Here is a 17,559-nt window from a genome sequence, read left to right on the forward strand (position 1 = left end):
TAGAAACTAAGAAATATATTTTGTGGCTTTTAAATCCATAAGGTACCTTGAATCAAAAATCTTAGTATCTAGGGGCACCTGGGGGCTCAGTCAGTTAAGTGTCTGACTCTTGGCTTTGGCTCAGGTCATGATCTAAGTGTTGTGAGAGCAAGTCCTACATCAGGCTCAGCACTCCATGTGGAGTCAGCTTGAAATTCTCTCTCCCTCTCCTTCTCTGCCTTCATGCTTGTACTCTCTCTCTCCCTAAAATAAATAAATTTTAAAAATCTTAAAAAAAAAAAAAAGTTAGTGTCTTCTGTAGTAGTCTTATAAAATAGCAAAATATTTTCCAAGTGGCTATTTCTTATATTAATCTCCCTCACATAAATTAATGATATAATCATTAAATTTTTACTTTGTTCAGGCATTTTGGGAAAAGTTACAACAGTATAGTCTAGGAATGTAGCTTGCCAATGGACTGACAATATGAAAATGAAGGGACATGATTCATAGTTACATGTTTCTTCCCAGGATGTTGGGGATGAACCTTGTACTTGCCCATTCTGAATAGAAGTCTATGCTATTCCTACACATTGGGGTATCACATTGATTTTCTTGTCACTTGAACTAATGGAAGAGTTTCATGGATTTGGTTTATGTCATTTTGGTTACCTATCAGAAAATATAGCAAGTTACTGATGGATAAAAATATTTTTATTGGTGCTATTATAAAAATGGGAATAACTTTGTTCTACATAATGTTTCTTAATTTTTATTACATGACAATTTGAACAAACTTCAACAGTTTTTGTCAATGTGCTCTGCCCTAAAATTTCTAACTTTAAAAAAAGGAAGCTATGTAAATTCTGATGATACTACATTTTCTGTCTTGTAATTTCCATTTTATAAGAAAAATAGAAGAAAGAAAGAAATCCATAAAGGAAATATTTTAGTGATATTCAGCTTCCTGATCTAAAATTTTGGCACATAAATGGATGCAAAACAAGAATATTCTTCTCTCATCCGTATGGGCATGCCAGAAAGTTTGTTGCACATACGAAGGACAGTCTCTTTTAATAAGATGAAGCAAAGAAAAAGATGTCAGTCATATTGACTTAGTAGGGTGTTTGTGTGTAGACAAATTCGTATTAACCCATGTCACATTGTAGGTTCTCAATAAGTGGTGATCATAGTAATCATTATTACCACAAAGAGAGCCAGTAACTAATGATAAAAGGTGAACATGTCAAAAGTAATCTTTTCCCTTACATTTTAAAAAAATATTCAAAATCTTTGAATAAATGAGTCTTACATATACACTTGTTTTTCTTTTTCAGGATGTACAGAAAGTCTTATCACATGGTTGGTTTGGTATATCCAGAAGCTGTCATAGTAACATTAAAGGTGAAATAATTTCAATTATTTAAAATTTTCAAATAGTCATTTTTTCAAATCTTCTTACAATGGCTGGGAGAAAATGAGAATAGGTCTTTGCTACATCTTATGTATTGGTACATGAAAAATACTGTAGCCATTCACATGTCATGTGTTCCAAATCATGGCTCATTGTAGACTTAAATGAGGACTGATTTACATTAAGTCAATGCATGTGTGTGCACACAGATATGTGATTTTTTTCCTTCTTCATGCTTTGTTTAGATGGATCTTGAATTCAATTTTGAGATGGCACCAGGACTTGTCAGAATATATGTATTTTGTTATGTATATTGTGGGAAAGTTTCGTGCATTGAATAAAAGGTGTTCCAGGACAAAACTTACATGAAAAAAATTTGTTTAGAATATTACTTCTGAGAACACATAAAAAGATAAAATTAAGGAAGAAAAATCATGAGAGACTATGGACTCTGAAAAACAATCTGAGGGGTTTGAAGTGGGGGGGGTGTGGGAGGTTGGGGTACCAGGTGGTGGGTATTATAGAGGGCACGGATTGCATGGAGCACTGGGTGTGGTGAAAAAATAATGAATACTGTTTTTCTGAAAATAAATAAATTGAAAAAATTTTTTTAAAAGAAAATAACAAAAAAATTCAACTCTCTTATCTCTGCTTTTCCTATGGCTGATGCCCAAATGCAGTATTAAATATGTTAGAAATAATTGGAGCCAAAACTCTGAAGTAGTGAAAGTTTTTGGTTCACTTGTTTCTACTGTGTGTGTATACAAAAGCATTGTTCCTATTTCTGTTCCTATTCTAAGCTCATCACTTAACATCTCTTATTTCTTTCTATTATTTCATTTCGGTAGAGAAATTCAACTTTGTCTCCTCTAACAATTTCATGGTGGTTTTCCTGTATCACCAAGAATTTAAAAGACATGGGCAACAGAATATCCTGAGTTGCTTTATTTCTGATACTTTAAACTCCTTTCTAGTTTAAATTTATATTGCTATTTATATTATATCTTTTGTTGATTTTCTTTTACACATCCCCTTTACAGTTTTTTCTTTGCTGCATAGTAGACTTTAATCTTATTAATTTAAAGAGATAGTTTTTCCTGAACACTTTTTTATATTTATGTTTCTAAAGCTATAAAAAAAGACTGGTATGTAAGTGAAATGTCACATTATAGGATATTAATTACTCCTTAGATCATGTGAGATTTTTGTTTCATCAACTGTGAACAAGAATATTACTTACTTTTATTTTTTTATTTTGATAACATTTACTTAGAAACCAACACAATATTTTAGTATGAGAGAAAGTAAACACTCTTCTAAAATGTAGTTGAGAAAAATGTATCAACTAATAGGTTGAGGGAGGAAATATCACTAGTAAAGAATATTTTTAGTTAAATAGTTCTTACTTCCTGAGATACCTTCTGGTCTTATTTATCCTCAAGTGAGCATTTGCAGTACTTTATAAGTGTAAATCATCATTGTTGACAAAAATCCCCAAAGTGGAGAACTAACCTTTTACTCAGTGTGAAACCAGAACAGGACCTATAAATAGCAGCCTCCTAACAATCTGAACTAATTCTTGTGTTAGCTTTGGAATTTGATAAGAGATTTGTTGGCCTCATTTGAGCTTTATTGATGTTAAAATGCCTGCTCACACAACCTTCAGAGATTTTAAATTTATGAAGTGTTTGTAAAGCAAGTGTTTGGGGATCAAATCAGGACCAAGTACAAGGAATTTAACAAAGACGTACAAGCAAATCAAAAACCATCTCACTGGTGTTTTCAAGTGATTAAAAATACCATTTGAAGCTGTTATTACTCTTTTCAAAAGAAGTATTTTAATTTGTTTTTTATTAATTATTTTTATTAACATATAATGTATTATTTGCCCCAGGGGTACAGGTCTATGAGTCGTCAGGCTTACACAAAAGCAGTATTTTTAAGAGATTGTTTGAATACTATTTATCAGATTCTCAGTTTAGTTTCAGCATTTTATAGTACAGATTGTTAGCCTCTCTAAAAATGTATTAAATGAAGTTATAAATAATCCCAGCCCATATTCAAAATTAAGGCACAGTTTTAAGGTTGCCCTATTCAATACTAAACTTGCTGTGTGTATGTAAGCACACACTTTGCTAGGAAGTTCTAATAATCGTTAGAACTGACTGTTGTATTTCTTTAAATTTTCAAAATTTCATTGCTATATTTAGCATTGAAGCTCCCACTCTACATGAAAACCTCTTTAGTGTATAGGACTGATATCACCTGTTACAAGTCCCTTTTTGTGAACCCTTCTGCAAGTTTTCAACCTGCAATTACTTAAATCAAAAATCATGAGGTAGGGACGCCTGGGTGGCTCAGTTGGTTAAGCAGCTGCCTTCGGCTCAGGTCATGATCCCAGCGTCCTGGGATCGAGTCCCACATTGGGCTCCTTGCTTGGCGGGGAGCCTGCTTCTCCCTCCGCCTCTGCCTGCCATTCTGTCTGCCTGTGCTCACTCTCTCCCCGTCTCTCTCTGATAAATTAAAAAAAAGAAAAAAAATCTAAAAAAAAAAAAATCAAGGTAGCTGGAATGGTTTGGCATAGCTCTCGTAGCCTTCTCTCCCACTGTTAGTGGATTTTTTCCATGGGTATGTATGTATCTCCCTATAGGCCTGACCACTTCCCTTGGGAATCGCCTGAAATGCTATAATTACTTTCCTCCTCCTTCTCCTCTATCAAAAGACTCACTTCCTTTTCCTTCCCATCTGTCCCTGGAGGCAAGTGTAAATGAATCAACCAAGGTTAGAGTGAGTAATAAGGTAGTATATACTCTATCTTTCTAAGTTATTTGAAGCTTAAAAGAAGACATAAAATATCAAAGCTTTAAATCAAAGCATTGACTCTTGCGGTGGAATTTCAAGCCGGGTAGAATGTAGTGGGTGGGAAAGAGAAATTGGGGTTATTTTCCCCTATTCCTCCATTGACACCACCCACATAACCACATAACCTGACACCACCCACGTACCTTAAAATGAAACCTCCTCTGGACAAGTGATTTATAGCATGAATTTGAAGAGAGACTGAGAATAAGATCATTATTATAGTGTTATCAGGTTTATTACATCAAGCTTGATAACTTTGGGATTAAGGGGAAGATTTTAACACTTATATTACCCATTATGGCCTCATTTTTGTGAACCCATAGATACTAAGTGGCTCTGTCATACCAGACACTGGAAAAAAATATAGTCTGATGTTCTAAATAGAAATGTGACCTACTAAATCTACAATGCCTGATCTCTCCAAGAATTTTTCACAGAAAGAAACAACTAAATGATATTGTCATCTAAAGCATTTACTCCTTTTTTCATTTTTTACAGGACGTTGATAAATGGTCTTTTGATGTATTTGCCTTAAATGAAGCAAGTGGAGAACACAGTCTGAAGTTTATGATTTATGAACTGTTTACCAGATATGATCTTATCAATCGTTTCAAGGTCAGAAACATGGAACAAAAATGAAGTGCTCTTAGAATTCGTTATCTGAATAAGAATGAAAATGCAGAACATCGAGTCATTAATCAATGCATTTTATAACATTTCTAGTGGAACAAGTTCACCACATGATGCAGCCATTATCCACGACTCACAGACATACATCCACACGGACATTGTGAGCCACTGTAGCCTCATTCCAACAAGACACCAACATCCCCCTGAATTACCCAGAGATCAAATCATGTCGTGATTACGAGCTATGTTTTTAACAAATATCATCTTCTGTGTTCCTAAAACATAGAATGAACCTTTCCTGGCAGCTTTTCTTAACCCGAGATGAAAGGGCTTCTAACTAATTTCATTTTAGAGCCATTTAAGCAGCAGATTTGATCCAGATTTCTGAGCACTCTGCAACCTATACCTTTCATCATTACCACTGGAATCATGGAATCTTAGATAGAAGGTACTGGGAGGTCATTTGTTTTAATCCCTTGTATTACAGATAGAAAAACTAGACATCACCAATTGTAATTGGGAATTTTACTCTTTTAAGAACTAGTCTTCTGTCTTGACTCTGGGAGATATAAACATTTAAAGGCAACAGTATGGGTAAGATTGTTATTTCATCTACCTTAGTTAAGTACCTGGGGGTTACAATCTTTCTTAGGATTGAAAGCTAGCAGGTTAATGAAATAGTTTTTCAAAACAGCCTACATGTAACCTCAAAAAACTACTGCCCACATCTGGCTCACGATTGTGTCCCATCCCAAACATTGTTGTGCTCATGTTGATTTAGTGCTACTGTTTTGGCCAAAATATAATCATGATTATTACTTTTTGCAGATTCCTGTTTCTTGCCTAATTTCCTTTGCAGAAGGTTTAGAAGTTGGTTACAGCAAATACAAAAATCCTTATCACAATTTGATTCATGCAGCTGATGTCACTCAAACTGTGCATTACATAATGCTTCATACAGGTATCATGGTAAGAAAGTTTTTATAACTGAAGTTTGTTAATTTGGAACACCAAATTCCTTCCTCCTACATTGCCATTGTCCCTTCAATACCCACAGGAATATGATGTGATGATCTTTCGGATTTTTGAGGGTTAATGAATTACTCATAATATACATTTTCCAAAAAATATTTTAACTCCATGAAAAAATATACCCAGAGGCAAATGTAAATATATTGCAAATTTTCTGAAATTTGGACTCCCGGACATTTTTTGTTTATAATTTTTCCCTATAGGAATCAACCAAAAAGCAAAAACAAAAAGCGACCTACACAAAGTCTTGGGATTAAAGTTAATTACCGTGCTCTTCCCTCATGTTCTCCCAAACTGACTTCTGTGGATTTTTCTCTTTTACTTGCACTAATAATCACAATCAAATCCTAATAGGGACTTTGGAAATGATTTATGTAAATTTTTCCAAATTCTCCTTCCTCTTCTTTGCATCTAAATGAATCAATGAATAAATAAATAAGTGATTCAGCAATGCAATCCAGGACAACAACGAGTAGATGTTAGGAATTCTGACTCTGCCTGGAATTTCTGTAATGTCTCAGAGTTTGTAGTGACTCCCAGAAAGTGAAAAGAAAGAAGCAACTCTTTCTTCTAAAAATTCCACACTGAGGTGGATTCAAAGGGAGACAGACCATAGGAGATGCCCAAATCTTGGTACCTTCTTGATTCCTGATGTGTCAGCCTCTGCTGAAGCAATGCCATAAATTGCATGTAAGTAGAATATTCCATCAAATCCCATAATATACATTGCCTATCTATTTTGACTTCAGAAGTCACATACCCATTCTATTGGGTCATTGACACTCAGGTCTATGTAACTAATACTCTTTGGGGCCCAGAGATCCTCAGTATCTCATCTGTCCACACCAGAGATTATTCCTAATCTGGTTCCATGCAAAGTCCCTAGAGCCACATTGTTGTCCCGAAGAACCTGAAAACTTAGAACAGTTACATGATTCTTCAACTTTATTATATATAGAAATTTTTCATATTAATTTTATTTTTCCCCAAGAAACTGTAGTGTGTTTTTCTCTACACAATCTATTCACTATGGTTCATCCAATACTGTCTCATATGATGATTGAAGAAATTGTTTGCTCCTCTTCTTCATCTTTCTTTGCTTCCAAAAATGTTGCACATCCATCAATGCCTTGGGCTCAGATCCCACTCCTAACCCATGTTTTGATTATCTGTTGCTCCAAAACAAACTGCTCCAAAACTTACTAGTTTAAAACAACAACTTATCAGTAGCTCTCCAAGGTCTTTAGTTAGGAGCGTCCCAACTAGCAGGTTCTCAGTTGTGGTGAATGATGGGCTTAAAATCAGCTAGCAACCATAGCTGAGGACATCATTGAACAAGATACCCATGGTGGTTCACTCACATAGCTGGAAGTTGGTAATGGCTAATGGCTGGGAGCTCAACTTCTAATAAAGGCTTCTATTTAATAAAGAATTTTCTTGGAATCTGACTGCCAATTCAACAGAAATCTGCATTCTACCACAAAATTACAACATAACCTGCTTTGGAGTTAAGTCCTATTTGGGGGAGGCAGAAATCTCAAAAACTTTTAATTGAGGAAGTAGCATGACCTCCTTGTGACCTTGTAGAAGGCTGAACTGTATGTGTTGTCAACATCAGACCCTGTGTTTTCCTGTAGTAGTTCATATATGTGGACATCACAGACTTATGGTATAAATGTACCCAGTGGCTGAGATCAAATGCAGTCATGGCTAAACTTCTTGGTCCTAGGTTGAAGCTTACTCACTCTTCTTTCCAGGAGTCTGATTTGACATGTAGAAAGAGGAAGTGGAAGGTAACAATAATCAGTAGAAAATCAAGCATGCAAAGACATGGCTTTAAGATATTATAAGCTTTTAGGAAGTAGTATAAGTAACCTTCCTTGTAATTGTTTCTAGCATGTGCACACACACACAGAGAAATTCTTTTAAAGTTCCTTTGCTTTAATAAGACTTCACTGTCACAGCTGTTTCTTGAGCTCTTTGCCTCCTGACAGCAGCAAATGCTGTTATCCTTGAAAAAGTCACTTCAGCATCTTCCTGGTTGGAGCTTCTTGCTGTTTGTTCTCTAAGGCCTTGGTCTTGAATCTGATAGTGAGATGGTTTTCATTTTAAGTGTGGCATGTCCTCTTTCCTGAGTTCTGTGGATTTGAAAAAAAAAATTAGCTGAAAAAATGAAATATTTAAATGATTCTCTGAAATGGAAACTGAAGTGATTAAGTTTCTTCAGAACAAGATGGAATGGAAAAGTAATGCCTACTTCAGTATAATCAAATATCTACTTTAATTATTAAATTCATTGAGAAGATGTATACCATATTATGCTGGGAAGTAACCAAAATTTCATCATTTAAAAATATATTTCTGCTTAAGTAAATTTTTTTTTCTATCAGTATAAAGGGAGCCAAATAAAAGTCTCTGATTTCAGCTTTAGAACCTCTCTTCTGAAGGTGACATTGAAGAGATGAAGGATGACGTAAATACAGAAATTCAAATCCACGGTGTGACTTTTCCCTTAGACTTGTGAGGAGGACCTGTTCCTGGATATAATAAGCCATTCCAACTTCTTTGGAAGATGGGAAATCTGGCCTAGCCTGGCATGACTCCTAGAAATTTGACATTAGTAAAGATCACGTAGTTCTTAACTTACCAATCATAAACAGAACTTCGATCTACTTTAGCAGGTTTCATTGGAGAAATTGTTTCTGATTAATTTATCCTTCAGCTACAATGTGTCAGTGGGCTCTTTACTCATCCATTAGTTTGGCCATTACAAAAATAGTCTAGTGGAAGACTGTCACTGTTATCTGAGATGCGGAAAATACATTTCAACTACAGGAAGTAATGAGAAACTTTATAATAGACGGTAAGAGGGAAGGCAAAATGAATTACGGATTTATTGCCTGCCTATGTTGTGAAAACTAGGTTTCACAGCCAGCTTGATAGCTTTAGGGGAGTTATTTTAACAAGCTTTTCTTCAGATGAAAAAAGTAGCGGTAGGCGAGTATTAATTTTCACACAGATGAATATGTTGGTTCTTTGAAACAACAAAAATGTATTATAGAAATATTGATTTAGCTGAAACTCCTCGGATTTGATGTGGGGAAGACTGGGTCACTGGCTTTAGTTTTAGTTGATGCCCTGCCATTTCAGGATGGTCTTATCTGTGTAACATTTCTGGAGCACTCTGGGCAGCCCCAAACTGTCAGGTGACTAGCGCAGCCTGCCACCTGCAAAATGGTCTGAGGACTAGTTACTGAAGGGGTCTTGATGAAGCTATTGTCCTTCAGTTTGTTACTGTCACACAGGATACCCTCAGCCTGGGAGGAGACCCTGCAGAAGAGAGCTGATGCTAGTACACCCTCTGTCTGTCCCTCTCTGTCCTTTGGCAGTTAACTTGTAGCCCTGTGCCAAGGCAGCGGTTGTGTGTGGTAGCTCATTCCATTGGCTGAAGAGAAAATTGCTTCACCAAATGCCACCTCCAAGTGTCTCTCTGAATTTGAAATCTTCCAAGGGCCTTTGTAAGGGAACACTTGTGTCTAAGGGCTCCTGATCCTGTGTTCTAATATTAAGAGTAGAAGAAGGAACGATGCTATGAGGTCTGTTTGCTTTGGAAGTTGTAGTCCCCTGACCACACCCAGAAATAGCCTCCCATACTCTGGATTGACTCAGTTTTTCTCCCGTCTTTCTACAAAAAATATGCCACTATGTCTCTATTCTACCAACTATGTGGAAATACTATTCTTTTAAGTGGCTTCCCAGACAACAATGTTTGGAAGAGTAGAAAGTGTGTAGGCTTTCAAGGCAACCAGACGTAGGTTTGAAACCTTGCTCTACCATGACCTAGATCACTCACCCACTTGGTTTTCTTGTCATTAATATGTGGCTAATAATACCACCATGTAGGATGACAATGAAGAGGCACAGATACCATATATGTAAAGCACCTAACCCAGTTCCTGAAACATAATAGTATTAACACACATCCTAATATCAATAATGTCAATTTATTTTTATTATGTATTGTATTATTTTGTGTGTATTATGTATTAATATTATTATGACACTTTTTACTACTGGATAAGTTATAGCAAACTATGTCATCCTATTCAAAGTTAGAGAAAAAGGTGTCCAACCCTTTAATTTAGCTAAGAAAGTTGTTAATTATGCTGTTTTAGACACAACAGGAACTAATAGGTCAGTGTGATTTTCTGACCCAAAATCCTCCCAGCCTTAATATGCACATACACTTTCACTTTCTCTCTCTCACACATAAACATACACACACTGAATAATTCAGATGTGAAAACTTACATCACAAGTATTAAAGCTCTATTTAGAGCTTCTTTCTACCCATCAATATACCCAGTTAAACTCTTTAGAAATTCTTTTTTTTTTTTTTTTTTTTTTTTAATTTTTTATTTTTTATAAACATATATTTTTATCCCCAGGGGTACAGGTCTGTGAATCACCAGGTTTACACACTTCACAGCACTCACCAAATCACATACCCTCCCCAATGTCCATAATCCCACCCCCTTCTCCAAAACCCCCTCCCCCCAGCAACCCTCAGTTTGTTGTGAGATTAAGAGTCACTTATGGTTTGTCTCCCTCCCAATCCCATCTTGTTTCATTTATTCTTCTACCCACTTAAGCCTCCATGTTGCATCACCACTTCCTCATATCAGGGAGATCATATGATAGTTGTCTTTCTCTGCTTGACTTATTTCGCTAAGCATGATACGCTCTAGTTCCATCCATGTTGTTGCAAATTCTGCCTCTAAAACCTGGGAAAAATGTATTCTGCGTATTGCCTCCTTCAAGTAATGAATGCTATAGTCATCCATAAAAGGAATATTGTGATCTCTGAAAGGAACAGAAACTTTGGAATCATATTTTGGGTTGAATTCCTGCTCTGCCATTTGATAGCTATGCAACCTTTGGCAGGTTGACTCAATTCTTTAAGATCCAGCTTTGTCACGTGCCAAGTAAAGATAAAAATATTTACCTCCTAAGTGGAAAGTAGGATGGTTATACAAAAGAGACCATCTAGCTAAAATGTCCAACCAATGTTAATTCCTTTTCCTTTCTTTCTGATATCATTATAATAACTATTGATGGCAGTCAGTATCTCCCTATGATATAATTTGGGGACTGCTCATTTTAGAGTTAGTCTACCTGGGCATTTCTCTAGGCAAAATGCAAACTGTGGTTTAGATGAAACACAGTGTCTACACTGCTCACGACCCATCATTTTAACCCTTTATATCTGCCCATGAGAAACCAAAAGCACGTAGGTTATGTATTGACCACTGTGCTAGTTGGGAAGAGTGACGGGACTCAGCCTCATTCTCTGGCATATTCTCATGAATCACTTACAAAATCAATGAATATAAGCATTCACTTTCTGTGTTGGAATTCTCATTTGGCACCAATGTAAAATGAATGAACAACTAAGGAACTAAAAATCCACCCAAAATTCTACTTTCACTAATACAAAATAGGTGTGCTTTTAAATTAAGTGAGAGGGTTCAATATTTTATCATTTAAACTTAATTATTAGGGCCATAGTGTGGCAATAAATAAAAGGGATTCGTGGAGGAAGTACTATTTATGGGAAGCAGAGAATAATGAGACTAAAAACAGGAAATAAGTATAATCAATTTTAACGGCTAGGAAGATAATTTTAAATGCTTATGAGATAATCTATAATTAAAACCCATCTCTGCTGCCTTAATTTAATGTTTTTTATAATTGCAGCTTCATTTTCTATATTATTGTAGGTATTAAATATCACTTTTTTTAAATGACAGTTAAATCTGTTGATCAATAGGAAATACATAAGGGGCACCTGGGTGGCACAGTCTGTTAAATGTCCGACTCATGGTTTTGGCTCAGGTTGTGACCTCAGGGTCCTGGGATCAAGCCCTACATTGGGCTCCACACTCAGTGAGGAGTCTGTTTAAGATTCTCTTCTCCTTCTGCCCCTCTACCCATAAATAAAAAAAGATCTTTAGAAAAATTAGGATATGGTTAAGAAAATTGGTGACCCGTTTCTTGGATCAATTTTTTTTAATTTAATTGTTTTTTGTTTTTTGGTTTTTTTTTTTTGGAGGAACGGAGATTTATTTAACACTGTGGGCTCAGACAGGGTTATTCTCCAAAGGTCTGAGCCGCGAGCACAAGCAGGGAGGGGGATTAACAGAGAGTTTCTGGGGGTACAAAGCCTGGTTTAACTTCAATTGCTTTCCATTTCATGGTGTTTAATTCCACAGTCTCACTGGGGACATTGGAGGCTCAGTCCCACTTCAGGCTATAATAGAGGCCATTCTTCCTTTTAATGACTCACAATTAAATGCACCCATAAACACAAAATAGCTAGTTATATCAACTCCCATTGGTCTGAAAATCATTTCTGCTTCAGTCATCCAGCTGTGAGACATTTATTCTTGAATTGCAATCACTAAAGATATGTTAGCTCACAATTATTTTCCAGACTCAATGCCTTCTACAGTGCTTTTAAGGTAGTAAGTTCAGCAAAATGACGTTTTTTCTGTATTTTACTATTATACAAGATTTGCAAAAGACACAGTGAATACATTAACTTAAAAACTTCTCTTACAATTCCACAGGGAATGATCATTAATTCTATTTTCATGGGAACTGTGGCTGAGAGGGTAAATAACTAATTTGCCTCATGGCCAACAAAGATTTAAAACCAGGATCGTCTGATTATCCATATTCTCTTTCCACAACTCCTTACTGCCTCCTCCGAATGCAAAACTCATGAAATTCAAGTCAGCAGACAAATATTAAGTTCCTACTATGTGCCAATTACCAGACTGGTAATTGGTAGATTATGTGAAGAGGAGCAAAAATTTATAAGATCATGTCTTTGTCAATTATGAAATCCAATAGTTGTCACATCTCGTTTTGGACTCATGGATCTACAGTGGCTCCCTCCTACATCTTATACAAAATCCAGATTCATCGGCTCTAATCAAAGTACTCTATCAACTCTTCCCATAATCTGCACTCTCTTTCCATTCTCATTCCACTTGACTCTCCAACACAACTGTACTATGGGCAATTCGATTTCCATATCAGTCTCGACAGTATCATTCTGCATCTGCTCTTTCTATTTAGAATCTCTCTGTTTCTCCCATGGCATTAGGTGCAAAACTTTGTGCATCCTTCTTCCAAGATCACTGCCACCAGATAGACATTCTATCGGCCCTTCGATTGTATCTTTTTCTGTGACTGTTTATCAAGTATGCATGTAGTTTCTATTTTTCTGTTTTTTTGTACAATGTAATTGTTTCAAGTGTGTGGAATGAGACTACTAACGAATAAGCTCCTTGTCATGGGGATCCTTCATTCCCAGAATCAAGTTCCATCTACTTGCACCATTATCTAACAGAACTTTCTGTGATGATGGAAACACTGCATCGGCACTGTTCCATATGGTAACTACTTGCCACATGTGATTCCTGAGAAGTTGAAGTATGGCTTCTGTCCCCGGGGAAAGTGAACTTAATTTTACTTAATTTTATTTATTTTCAATTTAAGTAGTGGCCCATAGTTGTCATAATAGAGAGTGTAGTAAAACTGTTATGCAAAATTTCAGTGATGAATAAACTACCAAATTACCTAGTAAACTTGTAATAGCAGAGAAATTTTGTTAAGCCATCCACCTGATAACAGAAAGATCAATGTATATGAAGTGGGTGGTCTGGATTTTAAATGAAAACACTTGCTCTATCTTTTATTATTAGGTTTAATTGCACAGTCAGAATATATGTGTTATGCAGAGCAAATTTGGTAAATTCTTAAAACTCTTATGAATCTTAATGTGAACTATATAAGCAAAGTTCAGTTTAATGAGCAAAGTGAACATTTTCAACTCTTAGGTGAAAAATTTTCTCATAGTAGGGTCTTCTACAAAAGTTGAGCTAAAGATATTTTAATGGTGTATGGGCCCTAATGTCAAAAATTACTAAACTAGGAGTACCTGGGTGGCTCAGTGTGCTAAAGCCTCTGCCTTCGGCTCAGGTCATGATCCCAGGGTCCTGGGATCAAGCCCAGCATTGGTCTCTGTGCTCTGCAGGGAGCCTGCTTCCTCCTTTCTCTCTGCCTGCCTCTCTGCCTACTTGTGATCTCTGTCAAATAAATAAATAAAATCTTTTGAAAAAATGACTAAACTAAAAGAATTATTAAACTGTAACCGATTTCATGAGGGCCCAGATTCATAAATCTGTGAATTCAAAAATCCACACAGGGTTTACCTTTTAAATGATGGAAAAGTACTCCTTTTCTGATTGGCAAGGAACATTATAATGTCTGTATTTTGAACCTACAAGCCATGAAACAATCATTGACCTCATGAACCATCCATAATGCACAATCAACGCATGTGAGAAAGGAAGGAAAAATCGATTTAAAATCAATAAAAATAATTTAATGTATTTGTATGATTACTTATACTGACTGCACTGAAAATCTCTTTTGTAGAAATACAGCATGGCCTCTGCTTTGTAAATATGATAGTATCTTTTTTTAATTTACCAGCACTGGCTCACTGAACTGGAAATTTTAGCAATGGTCTTTGCTGCTGCCATTCATGATTACGAGCATACAGGAACCACAAACAACTTTCATATTCAGACAAGGTAAGTTACATAAAGCATGAACTTTTCTAACTTAAAACTTTATTTTTCTTCATATCTCTTATTTTTTAAGTTTTTTATTTTTTATAAACATATAATATATTTTTATCCCCAGGGGTAAAGGTCTGTGAATTGCCAGGTTTACACACTTCACAGCACTCACCAAAACACATACCCTCCCCGATGTCCATAACCCCACCCTTTCTCCCAACCCTCCTCCCCCCAGCAACCCTCAGTTTGTTTTGTGAGATTAAGAGTCACTTATGGTTTGTCTCCCTCCCAATCCCATCTTGTTTCATTTATTCTTCTCCTACCCCCTTAACCCCCCATGTTGCATCTCCACTTCCTCATATCAGGGAGATCATATGATAGTTGTCTTTCTCTGCTTGACTTATTTCACTAAGAATGATACCCTCTAGTTCCATCCACGTCATCGCAAATGGCAAGATACCATATCTCTTATTTTTAATAAAATTTTTAAAAAACAGTGAAGATGTCTAGTAAGTAGTTTTAATGGATTTTAGCAAAATTCCTTAAGTTACAAACACTTTCTCAATTATTTATCAAGAAAACTGTATAAATATTTACTAACATATTTAGCAATTTAAATAATGTAAAAATGTGTCAGATAATTTCTCTCTGCCCAGAATTAATACTTTGAAGTATCACACAATTCAGACATCTGACTGACATGAATCTTGCAACATGTTATTTAAGGCATTAGCTTAGTATCATTATGTATGTGAAAGTAATAAAATTGTGCTTTTGAAAAAAATCAAAAAAACCTTATTTCCAGGTTAGTGTGAAGTGCTAAATTTAAAATAATTAGAAAATGAGGTTTTTAATGGTGCTAATAAATGACAGTTATTAGAATCAAATTTCCAGAGTGGAGATATACCTGTCTGCTAGGGCTATTATCACAAAATCACAGATTGGGTGGTTTAAATAACAGAATTTTTCTCACAGTTCTGAGGTCTAGAAATCCAAGAAGTGTCAGCAGGTTTGGTTTCTGCAAAGGCCTCTCTGCTTGGTTTAAATGGCCACCTTCTCACTGTCTTCACATGACCCTTTCTGTGTGGGTACAAATTCCTGGTATCTCTTCTTCTTCTTATAAGAACATCAGCCATATTGGATTAAGGCACACACTTATAACCTTATTTAACTTTAATTACCTATTTAAAAGCCTTTTCTCCAAATACAGTCACATTCTAAGGTACAAGGGACTTCAACATGTGAATTTTAGGGAGACATAATTCATTTCATAAAAGAAAGGTTCTCTCTGTTCTTTTTGGTTGCAGAGATCTCAGTGCCTGAGAGGCAAAATGTGTCTAGGACCCATTGTGATCCAACTTTCTATACATAGGTCCCTGACATCTCTCTAAGTCTTTCACTAGTCAGAGTTGCTTGAGATGGAGATGGAAGTTGAGAGACTGATATTGCTCTAGAATTACTGTAGAACCCTCCAGTCTTATTAAGGGAAAATTAATTTTTTTCTTTTTTTTTAATTAATAGACTTTATTTCTTAGAGAAGTTTTAGATTTATAGAAAAACTGAACAGAAAGTACATATTTCCCATAAACTCTCTTTCCCCACCCCCACAGCAGTTTCCCCTGTTGCTAACATCTTGCATCAGTATGGTACATTTGTTATAATGAACCACTACTGATACATTATTATTAACTGAAGCCCATAATACATATTAGAGTTTAGTTTTTGTGTTACACATTGTATGGATTTTGCAAATGTATAATGCCATGTATCCACCATTATGGTATCATACACAATAGTTTCACTACCCTAAAACCTCCTGTGCATCATCTATTCCTCCCTTCCTTCCACCCTCTTTCCCTCCCTCCCTTCCTTTCTCTGCCTTTACACCTGGTAACCACTGGTCTTGTTAATATCTTGTGGTTTTGACTTTTCTAAAATGTCATATAGTTGAAATACTGTGATATAAAGCCTTCTCAGACTGGTTTCTTTCACTTAATAATATGTATTTAATGTTCCTCAGTGTCTCTTCATGGCTTGATAGCTCTTTCAATTTCATTGGTGAACAATATTCCATATGCATGTGACACAGGAAGGCATTCTGTCTATTCCCAGAGCTTTTGAGATTGACAGACCATGAAGGGAAAAGGCAGACCTGGAGGTCTGTTCATGTGGAAGAGGATATTAATTACCTACACATTTGTAGAGTAGAGGCAGCTCTTCCATTTTTGTGTCAAACATCAAAGTGAAGGTAGACCATGCACATCATTTTTGTTTGTCAAAGACCCTTCTACATCCACTGAATCCACAATGAGTGAGATTTTAGTTAAACACAGCTCATTACTGAGCTGGGCCCCACAGTTTTAGCAATTGGAGAAGGAAGCAAGGGATTGGTTATCCATGAACACCTCTTGCTTTTTCTACTCTGAAAAGTGAAGGCCAAGGGCTAGCCTTCTCCAGCAGTGGTGTCGGGCCATCACTTCCAGCTTTCTCCTTACCGTCCGTTTACAACTGATGAAGGGTCCTAACTTACTTATGCTCTGGACTGCAGAAAAGGTGAAGGAAATGGAGAAAAAGGGAAGAGGTGGAAGAGGAGAAGGTAGAGTAAAGAAAGAGGAGAGGGAGAAAGAAGAATTCATTTTTCCCCCAATTTTACATTAAGAAACTGTAAATAAAGGGGAGAAAATGTCTGGTATTTTGTTTATTTTCTTGTAAATCGCCTACTGGGATCAATTTAAAGGATTAATTATGCAAGAATTTGAGAATTCTCTAAATGAACATGTTGTGGTGACCACAAACACAACAATATAATGTGCTTTTAAAACTCTAACACCTTTCCATTTTGTCCAAAAAAAAATAAGATCTTATGTTAAAAGTATCAATAATTCTATTGTATTTTATATCATTCATTGTTACTTAGATTTAGAATGCTTTTCTAATATAGAAAACTATATACTGGATAATGCAAAATAAAAAATAATTTAGAACATA

General features: G+C 35.8%; 1 protein-coding gene across 5 annotated transcripts in view; it reads left to right on the forward strand.

Moving 5' to 3' along the window:
- The window catches only part of PDE1A (phosphodiesterase 1A), a 340,182-nt gene that overhangs the window by 273,086 nt on the left and 49,537 nt on the right, over positions 1-17,559 (forward strand). For all 5 annotated transcript variants that reach the window (XM_045066781.1, XM_045066782.1, XM_045066778.1 and 2 more), the window contains 4 exons: positions 1,317-1,383; positions 4,754-4,870; positions 5,714-5,854; positions 14,483-14,583. In XM_045066781.1, coding sequence (XP_044922716.1) covers positions 1,317-1,383; positions 4,754-4,870; positions 5,714-5,854; positions 14,483-14,583 — 426 coding nt within the window. The remainder of the gene's footprint in view (positions 1-1,316; positions 1,384-4,753; positions 4,871-5,713; positions 5,855-14,482; positions 14,584-17,559) is intronic.

This window comes from Mustela putorius, unplaced genomic scaffold (assembly GCF_011764305.1).
Source record: "Mustela putorius furo isolate JIRA1106 unplaced genomic scaffold, ASM1176430v1.1 tig00003869_pilon_pilon_pilon, whole genome shotgun sequence".
In the NCBI taxonomy this organism is placed as follows: Eukaryota; Metazoa; Chordata; class Mammalia; order Carnivora; family Mustelidae; genus Mustela; species Mustela putorius.